General features: G+C 45.7%; 1 protein-coding gene across 2 annotated transcripts; it reads right to left on the bottom strand.

The window, feature by feature from the left end:
• Positions 1-812: 812 nt before the first annotated feature.
• Positions 813-9,389, bottom strand: Trim21 (tripartite motif containing 21). 2 transcript variants are annotated; one of them, XM_013116246.3, is made up of 7 exons: positions 9,330-9,389; positions 7,683-8,086; positions 7,215-7,310; positions 5,897-6,127; positions 4,227-4,249; positions 3,583-3,683; positions 813-3,299 (listed from the first exon to the last, which is right to left on the bottom strand). In XM_013116246.3, the coding sequence occupies exons 2-7, from the start codon at positions 8,076-8,078 to the stop codon at positions 2,755-2,757; spliced, it is 1,392 nt and encodes a 463-aa protein (XP_012971700.1). In that variant the 5' UTR covers positions 8,079-8,086; positions 9,330-9,389; the 3' UTR covers positions 813-2,754. The 2 variants fall into 2 exon arrangements, with proteins under 2 accessions (XP_012971700.1, XP_005074124.1); XM_005074067.4 differs by having other exon boundaries at positions 9,023-9,364.
• Positions 9,390-12,089: the final 2,700 nt, after the last annotated feature.

The following is a 12,089-nucleotide window of genomic DNA, read 5'->3' as shown; positions in this document are numbered from 1 at the left end:
GTCTGTGAAACATTATGTGTTATGCAGATCAAGTATGAGTCTTCCAACATCAGTCAAGGTGAAAATTTTAGCTATGCTCTCTCAGTATTAATTCCAACAATGGTTTCCTGAGAACCTATTCTGTCACCACAGGCACAGGGGATACAATGGTCAGACTCTAGCATCCACACCATTCCTAGGCAGCCTTACCGCAGGACTTACCATCCATTCCCCACAAAGTGCCCAGCTAGCTGTACACATGGCTGCTGCTCCTTGTTGGGCTGGTCCTACAGGCTGAAAGTCCTGGATAGAACTGTGGGCTCTTCAACTCCAGGGCCTAGCCGAGAGCAGCTATTGAACACTCCCTTCCACTGGAAGAATCCCAAGTCAGAATCCGAAGTCCAAGAGAAGACATAGCCTCATTCTGGGTGTCAGGGACAGTGACTTATATCAAGACAGTCTCAAACATCTAAAATGCTCTTAAATGGACTCCATTGTGATCAGGGTGTTGTTGGAAGGCCAGCCTGAATCCATGGGCTTAAGAACTGTAGAGGGGAGAAAAGAGCAGGGAGGAAAACTCACTCTTTCTTTCTTACTCTTACACATAAAACAGATGCAACAACAAGGAAAGCCCATGAAAGTTAAGGGAGGGCTACTTGGGGGAAGACAGAGGATGATACGGGAGGAGTGATCTTGGAGTTGGATGTGAGCAGGGCACATTGATATGTACGCATGAAACGGTAATAATGAAACTTACTATATGCTTACAAAAATCTACGGAACAATGAAAAACCTGTCAGGTTTCGATTTATATTTTGAAACACAGAAGCATATTTTAAATACTCCCATGGCATTTATTTATCAAAACATTCTTTGCCAAACTTCACACTAGCTCAAAGTTTAATTCAATGTTTACATCTCCCTACTGGTGCCACCACCTGCGAGCATCCCACAAAACCATCTTTTTGACCAAATCATGTGACCAACAGTCACATGGTGAACTCCATAGTTAGCTTCTTTGTTCCCCAGAACAGACAAGCCACTGCTTGGCTACAAGCTCAAAGTTTAACCTCAAAGTTATTGACAAAGGAGGGAGGCAAAACGTACTTTTAAGACAAACAAAACCATAAGTGAATTTCTTTAGAACGGATAATGAAAGGGAACAGCACTGTTAAACATGACTTGGAATGAAAGAAATACAGATGTTTTCTTCTGGTCTAGCTACTCCCCTTGTTCCATCCCTGGCCGTCTTTATTGGGTACCACAAAGCCTTCATTTGAGGCATAGAGAATGTCTGTAGTTCTCTGCCCATCCTCCTAGTCAGGTAGCTCAAGGATTCTTTCAGCTTTCTGAGGTAGACATTAAGTCTTTTTTTATTTTTTTGGTTTTTCGAGACAGGGTTTCTCTGTATTGTTTTGGAGCCTGTACTGGAACTCGATCTGTAGACCGGGTTGGCCTTGAACTCAGAGATCTGCCTGCCTCTGCCTCCCGAGTGCTGGGATTAAAGGCGTGCGCCACCAATACCCGGCGCTTCGATACTCTGACCCGTTGCACCAACTTGCCACTTTTCATCATAGCTGCCCACATCAGGATCCTTTCACACCACCCACAGGTTAACCTTCAGTCGCTGTAGTTCTGTGTTGAAATGGGTCTCTGTGAGGCTGTACTGTTGTGAGAGCTGAGAGGCCTCTTTGGTTTGAGTTGGAGCAACAGGGGAGTATCCACAGCTTCTTGACTCTGGCAGCTGTTGGGTCATAATTGTTTCCATCCATAGTGTATGGAAAAACTTCTGGAACTACTGACGGAATTTAAAAAAATCCTGGATTTTCTTTATTGTGCATTTATCCATCCTTCATCTTAAATCTGCTTACAGCATTTTTGAAGTTCTGGATATGTTTATGTTCTAGCTCAGCTACTAGTTGCACTTTCTTCAAGGCAATGGAAACAGGGAAGAGCTCACCCATAAGCTGACAACTGTCCCTGCCTTGTGAGATTCAACTGCAAAGACTCACTGACCAGGCTAGCGTGGTACCTAGGCTTTGCTGCCACTGGGGACATCGAGTATACTGTCATTGTCATATTTAGCTCTTGTATAAACCACTTTCACTACTTTATTCTGGCTTTGGTTTGTTACCCTGGAAGATATTCTGACCCTGGAAGATATTCCAGGGAGGGAAAACAAACAAACAAAACAAACAACAAATAAAAAAACCCCTCTAGTAACAACAACAAAACCAAACCATATCAAAATATATACCATGTTAAAGACACATATTTTGGGCTTTATCAACAAGGACTGAGGCATAGTTTCTTAGAAAGCCCTTCTGCAAGCCAAGGATGATACAGGAATAGTTTTCTAGCCAAAGGTGATAGCCGAGAAATAAGAGAAAAGAAAACAAAATAAGCTACACAAAGGAGGCAGAAATGTGGTTTTGACTGAGCTAGATGAGTTTGGGTCCACTGTGAGGAGTCTGTTTCACTGGAGGGAATCATTAAAGAACCTATGTTAGGAATATTGATGCTGAAGGTCACTTGACATTGACTTTCTGTTACCTCCAGCTAATGCCTTCATTCTAGGGCCCTGACTCCTCTAAAGAGATGAGGGTGCGGGATGGCTCCAACTGGATGGGCAAAACAGGCAGAGTGCATGGCTGAGGATCACCAACAGGAAGTGAGTAACAATAGCCCCTCCAGTAGTCATTGGACCTGGATCACGCCAAGGAGGAGGAAACATGTGCCCAGAAGGTGCTATCAGGAGGCACCAGCTCCTGATCATCACATCTTCAGTGGACAGAGCTTTAGAGGTGCCGCGTTGCCCCCATCATCATTGAAACCGACACTGAAGAATGGCCGCAGAGGTCCAGCAAAAGTACACTGCGAGAAGGTGTAGATGAGGGAGCCATGGTCAGTGATGTTATAGAAGGAGACAATGCCAGCCTCATAGTCTACAAAGATCCCAACTTGGCATGGAGGCACCTGAAGGTGGAGGGTGGTCTGGGGGTTGGTGCCAGCCTCATAGATGTCTTTATTCCACAGCCAAATGATCCAGAAGCCATTCTCAGGACTGAATAAAAACTGTCCCTTCCTCTGTACAGATTCTCTGCAAATCCCCAGTTCCCAGGCCTCTTTTCTGGTCACATCTACCTCCCAGTACATCTTCCCAGAAGTGAATCTTTGGGCACCCAGCACCACTGGGTAATTATTAAATCTCTCATCATTTTCAGACACATTCTGATGGCTGTCTCCAATCCTCACTTGTCTCCGATCCTTTGGGATGATGAGCCATGGGTTGGCTGTGTTGCGATCCAGAGTAATATGTACTGCAGAAAGAAGATCATAGGTAAACCTGGGTGGGGCCAGCAACTCTTTGCTTGTAGTGAGGGGCTTCATGCAAACTCAAAGGTGAGGGGTGACCCTGAACTTGACTATGTGAGGAAATGACCACAGCAACCCGGCCCTTCCTCTGACGTGTGAGGAAACCTTACCTGTGCGTCTCTTCTCCTCCTACACTCTCTTGTGCCACCTCCCCCACATGCTGTCAATGACTCTGCACCCTCATTATCCCCTTCTATTCCAGCTCACAGTTCCTAGATGTCACCTCACCCCAACATGTCCTCAGCATTTTCTTCCGCCCTGGCACATGGCATGCATTTGTCAGGTCTGGGGAGGCAACATCTAATGGTTCCAGGTTCAAGGATTTACTCCTAGGGGAAAAAGAGTTTGAGAATCTTACTTGGCACTCCTGTCTTCTACTCCAGGCCCTAATGACATTCTTCATGAACGACTGTGGTAATCACATTCAATACAAATCTACACATACTCATGCATTCAATAGCCATGGGAAAGGAAAAACAAATAGTTTCAGAGTTCCAAGTTCTAGAAAACTCAAATAAACCTCTTCCTCTTCCCAAAGCCAGAGGTCTCTACTAAGTGGATTCCATTTAATTTTCAGGCAACCATCTAATCGGTTGAGCTCTGTGAAGAACCTGGGGAATCCCAGCAGACTCAGATTACCTTTTGTGAAGGTGGGGACTTTATAAAGATGATATAGTCTAACTACATCAGGCAATATGCCAATTGAGATGTCCATTAGCCTTTTGAGGCCAGAGAACATTTTAGAGAGGATCAGGTCTCTGAGAATAGGGATGCATGGGGAAAACTCCCAATACATGTGTGCCTAACTCAGTAACCATTTCTATGTACATGTACTTCCAGTTCCCTTTTCTAACTAGGAAATCTCTCCTTACCTTTCCAGGACAAACCTCACCTCCTGAGGAGAGAAGAGACACAGAGTCAATTCTGGAGTTTCCGATTGACCACTGAGTCAGAACTCATGTGACATTAACACCCATGTTTCCTCTGGGCTCTGCTTTGCAGCCTTCCCTTGGGCCACAGACAATTCTGACTAGTTCTTAGCAGAAAGGATCCATGACTGCTCATAGAATATCTAGGAAGCTAACATGAATATGACCGGTCGCTAGGATATGACCAGGGTTTAAAAACTGATCGAGAAAATAAATTATAAGGGCTAGGTTCTTGGAGGAGGGAGGTTGGCCTTGGAGACGGTAGAAGAGGAAAATAAATAGCATAATCAGACTGAAGCCCAGAGGCAGTTGCGGGAAGAGAATGGCTGAGGAAGGATGTCCAGAAAGGCTTCTTGCCATTTATGGGCTTGAGTTGTTTGGGGAGGAAGGGTTAGTTGGTTGAAAGCTTGTCCTGTGCGATGGTTAATCCTCTGCCTTATTTAGAGTGAGCTTAATTTGTCCCCATAATGTTGGAACTGGCAACTCACTTGACTCAGTCAAAAGGCACTAGGGAGCCCAGTTCAGCGATAGGGAAGGGAAAGGCAGGGAAAAGCCTTCCAAGCCAAACTTTTCTGAACAAACCCTCAAGGAAATGTCTGTATGCATCTGACTGAGGGACAGGGACAGAGGTGTGAGAAAAGAAACACATAGACCTTCTAGACCATAGTGCTTCAACGAGGCTAACACATCATGGGTGGATGCAAGATGGCTTTAGAATATACACGGATTTTTAAAAGCAATGATGTACACATTTCATCTTAATTTTTGTTTCTTACTACTTAGATAAACTGACGTCATTTAGCTTGACTCTCTCACTAGGTCTATTAATGTCTCTGTTCCTTAGTCTTTTCATCCATGGAATTCGAGCACAGTAGCACGTACCTGAACCATGGTAAACCATCTGTGTGCTGTTTAGGAATCTGCAGTTATCATTATGGGGAAAAATTAGAAAAAAATAGTAGCACCAATACATAATTTCTTAGTTATCATGCCTTGGAAAAGTTATTGTAAAGCTAAATTTATTTTGGGAAGAGAGTGAGACTATTTGCAGAAGCAGAACAAGTTAAAAGTCATGTAGGGAGCTCTCAGGAGTCGCAGGAAGTATTAAAATGCAACTACGACTAATGAGGGGCAGTCTCCTGCATCCCATTCCCTCTCGGCTTCGTCAGTGGAGAAACTGACTACAGGAAAGAAAAACAGTTTCCCATAATCTATCACTATGGAGAGAAACGACACAGCTCAGTTTTGGAAATTACACTTTCAAAAGCACCCTTATGGCTACCTGTCTAAGCACCAGTATGGGTGCTCTCATTTAATTCCTTAAAAAAGAAAATCACTCGAGATATGTGATACTATATATCCCGGTGGCGTGATAAGTGTCATGCTCCAGCTCCCACACCTGGCACTTCCGGGGATGTCCATCTAGTGGTTGCTACATGGAGCACATTCTCTTGTGCCTGTACCCTGTTGTTCTGGAATGGAAGCCACTCCTGGGTCCACATTTCTGTTTATTTAAGACTATTCCAAAGATTAAGGTAGCATTTGCATTAGGAGCGGTTCCAGATAGCTCTGGTTTTCTCCCAGTTACTCCCGGTGCCTCCCATGGGTCGAACCTGCAGTAGCTCCAGCTTGGAGCCCCGGCTCCTCCTCTCCAGCTCTGCGATCAGCTCCTGCAGGGCCTGGTTCTTCTCAGCCAGCTCAGCCTCCTTCTCCCCCAGGAGTTTCAGGTGCTCCCTCTCATCCTTCTCTAGTTTCTGCAGCTGCCTTTGCTCCTCCTTGGCCAGCAAGCTATTCTGGTGTACAAATTCCGCATGAATCCTCGACTTTTGTATGTCCACGCTCCTCTGTGGTGGCAAGGGAAAGGCAGGAGTTTTGCATTTTTAGTTTTAATAAAAATCTCCTAGGCTTTGGTGGTAGAGGTGCTTCTGTTTCCTGGTCACCCATCCTTCTGTTTATGTCTGGGAATAGGCTGAAGCACACACCACACCCACACCCATGCATGCTCTCCAGCGTGCACATGACTGGCCTCTAGGACTGGCAGGGAAACAGCACTGTTTAAGTGGCTCACAGCAACTTCTGGCACCAACATCTTCTCATCTTTTCTCCCCAAACCCAGTAATGCCTATGTGAGTCCCCTTGTCTTACCTCAACAAGACACAGAGAGTAAAATCTGTTCCAATGATGCACTGTACGATTCCTAGGTCGGGCGGGGGGGGGGGGGGAGGTAATGGGGTAGGGGACAGGAGACAGGGCGACACAACAGTGGCCCCAGGACAGTCTTTGCCCTCTTGGGAGGGTCACCGGATGACCTCTTTTGCCACCACAGCTTGATTCAGTCTTTGCTAATCCCAGTTTGTCTTTTGGGGCCTGTGACAGCTGGGAGCCCCTTACATTCCTGGTCAATTTCAGAAGTATCCCGTTTTCTACAGGCAAATTGCCAATGTGACAGGCTTTAACTCTTTACTGGGCTTTGGACTAACAGCCTGGTCGTCATTATGTAGCCACCGAGTCAGGTGGGCCTCCTACCTCAGGCTTACACAGATCCTTTCCGGCTGTTCCCTCCCGCCTTGCCTTTGTCATGTCTAAAGGGTGCAGGAGTTGGGGTTTTCTCACAGGATACCTCAGACCTGTTATCACAAGACCTTCATCCTCCAAGACAGGGTCAGAAGGGATGGTGTGACCTTCTTAAACTTTCTGCAGTAATTCTTGATCTTTGTGACAGATTGGGAGAAATATCATCTCATTTTAAGCTTCCTTCCTTCCTTCCCTCCTTCCTTCCTTCTTTCTTTCTTAAATTCCTCTCTGCCTAGTGTTGATGGTTCTTGAGGAGTGACCTATATTACAATTCTCCTACCCCTTGGATAGGCACAGTCATAGTTAATGTTTGCTTGACGCCAAGACCTGGGACCCAGCCTATCCCCGAGTTCTTGCCTTCCAGTCTGTTCTTTGCGTTGCAAGATCCATTTCCAGCTTCTCGGCCCATTCTTTCCCTTTCCTCAGTTTTTCTAAAGCCACGAGGAGCTTCTCCTGTAGACAAAGGTGGCAGGTTAGTCCCCAGATAGAGATGCGGAAGAGGGGATGGGAAGACTTTGGGGGAAACCTAGTATGTCTTACAAAACAGAGCGACACTGATGGGCGATGGGATCTGGGTCATGACATTTCTAATTCACCAGGAAGCCAGAGGAAACATGATCCACACATGTCCCATGGCACAGCCTCTGCTCCTAAGAAACAAGCTTGTATTTGATGCACAAGTTCCTCTCAATGAAAGAAGAAACTATCCCTCCATTCCCCAACTTCTCTGCTGTAGGGGGGGACTCTCGGCCACTGTTCTGGGGAGCAAAGCATTCTTCATGGAGCCTCTTAATACCTGTGCGTGTCTCTGTGCTAGGGCCTCACCTGGTATACCCGAGCAGCCTCTTCAATAGGGACCTTGGTGTGGTCGCGATGTTTCCCAGACTGGGCACACACCCAGCAAAGGGCCTGCCCATCTTCCTCACAGAACACGTGAAGTTTCTCTCCATGCTTCATGCAGCAGTCTTCCTGGGTGCCTTTCCCGGCATCCCTGGCTGTTCTTTTAAGGTCTTCTATCATGTTGGCTATATGTCGATTGGGCCTGAGGTTTCTGAGCAGAAAGTGTTGCCGGCACTCGGGACATGTACTGCCGCCATTTTTCCCAACCTCAGAAATGCATTCCTTGCAGAAGCAATGGCCACATTCGATACTCATAGGCGCCACCATGGGATCCAGACAGATAGAGCAGGTGACATTCTCCCACATCTTTTCCAGAGACATCTTTGAGGCTTTTGAGCGCAGAGAGGAGAAGAGATAAATGAAAGTTTGCATGACAAAAGCAAAAGCAAGACAATACCAAAGTCCCCAAAGCAATGGGAAGGAAAACATGTGAGAGGATGACACGGGAGGGGAAAACAAAAGAAGGCGAGGGAATCAACCTGAATAACAGCAGCCTCCCCTCCCTACTCTGACCCGTTGACCTAGTCAGGCAGAAGGGGAAACCGAGTCTCCAGAAGAGGCACTGAAAACTGGCAGGGATCATGCTGCTAATAATTCCACCTCATCATGTCCATCCCTGCTTTCACCCTCAGTCTCCAGGCTTCTCCCACACTCTCTCTTTCATCTCATGCCCCCACGGCACGGAGAGCGGCCATTTGCCACACAGCCCATTTACCAAGCACCCTCCATATTCCAACTGGGTGCTGCATGCTTATGTCTGCCTTCATTACTCTTGACAATAACTGCAGGAGTTAGGAGTCAAAGGTTTACGAAGTTATTCACTACATGAGACATTTTGGTCAAATATGATGATGAAGAATAGGCTACATCACACAGTGTGTCATTAGTTACCCTCTCAGGTTCACGTAAGTATACATCAAGGTGTGCGTTCTTTATAACATCATCCAAGGGTACACTTCCCAGTCACTAGGGTTGCATGTGTGTGTATGTACATGTATATACATAGCTGTTTTTTTATTTATCCTAATATGTTCTTAGACATAAAATATCCTTAAGCACAAATGCATCAATGTAGTTCTCCTATATGAATGTTTATGTACACATGTGAATATGTGTACTTATCCATACACATTTGTGGGGAGCACTCCCCGGGCTTTTCTCTAAGCCTCTCCAAACCTTGTGCCTGTCTCAACTTCTTTTAGGGCGCTGAGTGTCTTAAACCCATATACATTTCCAGTAGAATATTTTAAATGGCTAGCACTCACCTCCAGCAGAGGTCTTCAAAGGGCAGGCGTTTCCCTGAGTTCCCTTCTGGGTTAGGTCACAGCCTGCTTCTCCCTGGGGCACCAGTCACTAAAGCAGCCCCTTCCAGGCAGGGCACCAGAAAGGTCACTTTTAGAGCCCAGCTCCCACAGGCAGCTGCCAGGGCTGGATCTAGAGAACTCTGCTGGAGAGAAGCAGCAGGTGCGCCGGCAGGTTCAGGGTGGGGGTCGCTGGTGGGAAGGGGCTCCTCAAATCTGGGGCGGAGGAGACAGCACTCCTAGGTGGGTCTGGGAGCCCAGCCTCACTCACCTTACCAGGGTCCTCAGCATGGGTTAGGGGCGGGCGGGCGGGCTCCCAGCGATGCTTTCACAAGCCTGCACCCTAAATTTCACTTTCAGTTTCCTCTCAGAGGCTAGTCTAGAAGGAAGTGGGAGGAGCAAGGGGAGGAGCCGAGTTGAGCGGCTAGGGGAGGACGGAGGCAGAGAGGGCGGAGGCTGGGTGGAGAGTGTGAGAAGAGAGAGGTCAGAGGTGCTAGAAGCTGCTGACTGGAGCCGCAGGGACAGGCGGAGGAAACTGCCCTGCCGCCTACATTCTCTCTGAGGCCTCCTGGTCTCATTTAACAGTGTAATCTACACGACACCGATGTGTTGTCTTTGACACTGGTCTTCACCTCTCACCTAGGAGCATCTGGGAGAAGGGGTCCGGTGGAGAGGAATCACCATCTGCTTGCTACTTCCAGGAATGGATTCCCTCCCACAAGACTGGTAGTTCTTTAAAGTCCTGGGTGAAAGATCCCGTCACTGTTTCAATTAGCACATATTAATTGTACAGTGTAATTTAATTATACTCATTTCCCATCTCTCTTCCGATTTTGCTCCCCTCTTCTCATATAGTCTGGGGTGAGAAATTTATTCCTTAGATGTCAAGATAGGTGTTGTACCAATGAAGGGAGTTGAGATTTGTGAGCATCGACTGTATTATATTTGCGCTAAAAAGCATTGGTTGAATTTTCCTTGACATTTATTATATTTAGGAAACATAAAACATTCAGTGCTTTGAAATGTCTAGTCCTATTTAAGAGAGATTCTTTTTTCAGCTGCTGTAGTGGAATTTGATTCCAAGAACACAAACCATCCCAGAGAGCAGAATGAAAATCAGAGTCAAGCATCTGAAAGGACAAAGAGAACTATAACATCAGAAAACGACTCAGCTTCATACTCCTGAAGACCTGTTGCTGTTTCATGCAGGCATCGAGTAAGCCTCCATGGAAGCCAGAAAAGAACCACCTTTAATCCCAGCATTCGGGAGGCAGAGGCAGGCGGATCTTTGTGAGTTCGAGGCCAGCCTGGTCTACAGAGCGAGTTCTAGGATAGGCTCCAAAGCTACATGGAGAAGCCCTGTCTAAAACCAAACCAAACAAACAAACAAAACCTTATCCCAAGATAAAGTAGAGGTAGATTAGGTGTCCATTTTGCTATATAGCACTAGATGACACTCTGTATCTCACTAGATTTGTTGCCTCATACTTGCTCTCTTCTCAAGGTAAGGATCCTTAAAGGTGGTACTTGTCAGACAGAATGTAGAAGGCAAAACAGATATGTTGGAATATTAGTTATTTTTGTTTGAAAAATTCCATTTATTTAATGTAAGTAATATCACTAGAAAACTGCTCAGATTTTCCTAGGCACAGTAAAAACAACAAATAAACAAACAGGCTAAGAGCTGGTATTATATATGATTACAGCATTCTACTCTAGCAGCATTCCACTTCCTCCAGGAACCCCAACTTCCTCCTTCTACTTCCCCCAGGAAATAATAGGATCTCAAATCTTAAGACACCATTATGGATCAAATGATGTAAACAAACGCACGGGAGTGTGAGATTAATTTTGGTTGTGACTTGGCTGGTTTGAGATATACCTGGAGAACTGGTCTCTCTCTCTCTCTCTCTCTCTCTCTCTCTCTCTCTCTCTCTCTCTCTCTCTCTCTCTTTGGTTTTATGAGACAGGGTTTCTCTGTATTGTTTTGGAGGCTCTCAGTTCAGCCTGGCCTCGAACTCACAGAGATCTGCCTGCCTCTGCCTCCCGAGTGCTGGGATTAAAGGTGTGCACCACCACTGCCCGGCTCTCTCTCTCTCTGAGTCAGTTTGATATAGTCCCATGATGAGGAAGATTACCATACACAGGATAGGGATGTCGTATGTAATTTTATTAGGGAGAAACCACTTATGTGCGAAGCAGAGAACTGAGGTCAGCACTCTGCTGGTCTCCGACCTTGACTGGAACCCAAGAGAGAAAGTGACCCCTCCTTCCTTGACCTTTATCTCTGCCTTCCCCCACCTACCTATGACCACGAAATAGGTGTGGTCAGTACTGCAGGTACGTGAGATCTCTCCCTAGAGTCCCAAATAAAAATAAACATGTTAAAAGTCTTCTACAGCTGCAAGCACAGGATAGGGGCAGGTTAATGTGGTATGTTGGTTATAGAGGAGGCTTGATGGACCACCAAAAGCAGCTCTTAACATCTTATGGGGAAGTTGAAAGAGTATGTGCAAAGTTTATAAGCCTTTCCCGAAAGTCTCATGTATTCTAATTTATTTAAGTTTTAAAGGACTCAGGGTGTTTCTTTAAAAAAATCATATGAATTTGGTAGAAAAAAATGGTGGGGGGATAGGGGAGGAATTGGGGGAAAGAGGATGGGGTATATAGTTGATCAAAACATAGTGTATGCATGTACAAAATTCTCAAACAATGAAAAAGAAAAAATTTCACATGAAAAGTTTGCAGTGTGTAGAGTCATTTTATGAAGTAAAAGCATCCAAAATAAATCAGATTAATGAGTGATGGAAAAAAACAAGGTTTATTTTATATGTGTGTGTGTGTGTGTGTGGTTGTGTATTTATGTGCACACATGAGCCATGGAGGCCAAAAGAGGATGTTGGCTACCCAGAGTGGAAGTTATTAGGCAGTTATGCTGCCTGATGTGAGTCCTAAGAGCTAAAATCGGGTCCTCTGGAAGAATAGGAAACACTCTACATCAGTCCCATATCTCCTAATTTAATGGAAGTAA

Source organism: Mesocricetus auratus, unplaced genomic scaffold, assembly GCF_017639785.1.
Source record: "Mesocricetus auratus isolate SY011 unplaced genomic scaffold, BCM_Maur_2.0 Super-Scaffold_4256, whole genome shotgun sequence".
In the NCBI taxonomy this organism is placed as follows: domain Eukaryota; kingdom Metazoa; phylum Chordata; class Mammalia; order Rodentia; family Cricetidae; genus Mesocricetus; species Mesocricetus auratus.
This window is presented reverse-complemented; position numbering and strand designations above follow the sequence as displayed.

Bases quoted from the DNA above. Each gene is read 5' to 3' on its own strand.
- Trim21 (XM_013116246.3), bottom strand. From the start codon at position 8,078: ATGTCTCTGGAAAAGATGTGGGAGAATGTCACCTGCTCTATCTGTCTG. The intron at 6,128-7,214 runs GCAAGAACTCGG...TTGCCACCACAG, and splicing joins CGCAAAGAACAGACTGGAAG to AGGAGCGTGGACATACAAAA. The intron at 3,300-3,582 runs GTGAGGTGACAT...TTCTTTCTGCAG, and splicing joins AATGCTGAGGACATGTTGGG to TACATATTACTCTGGATCGC.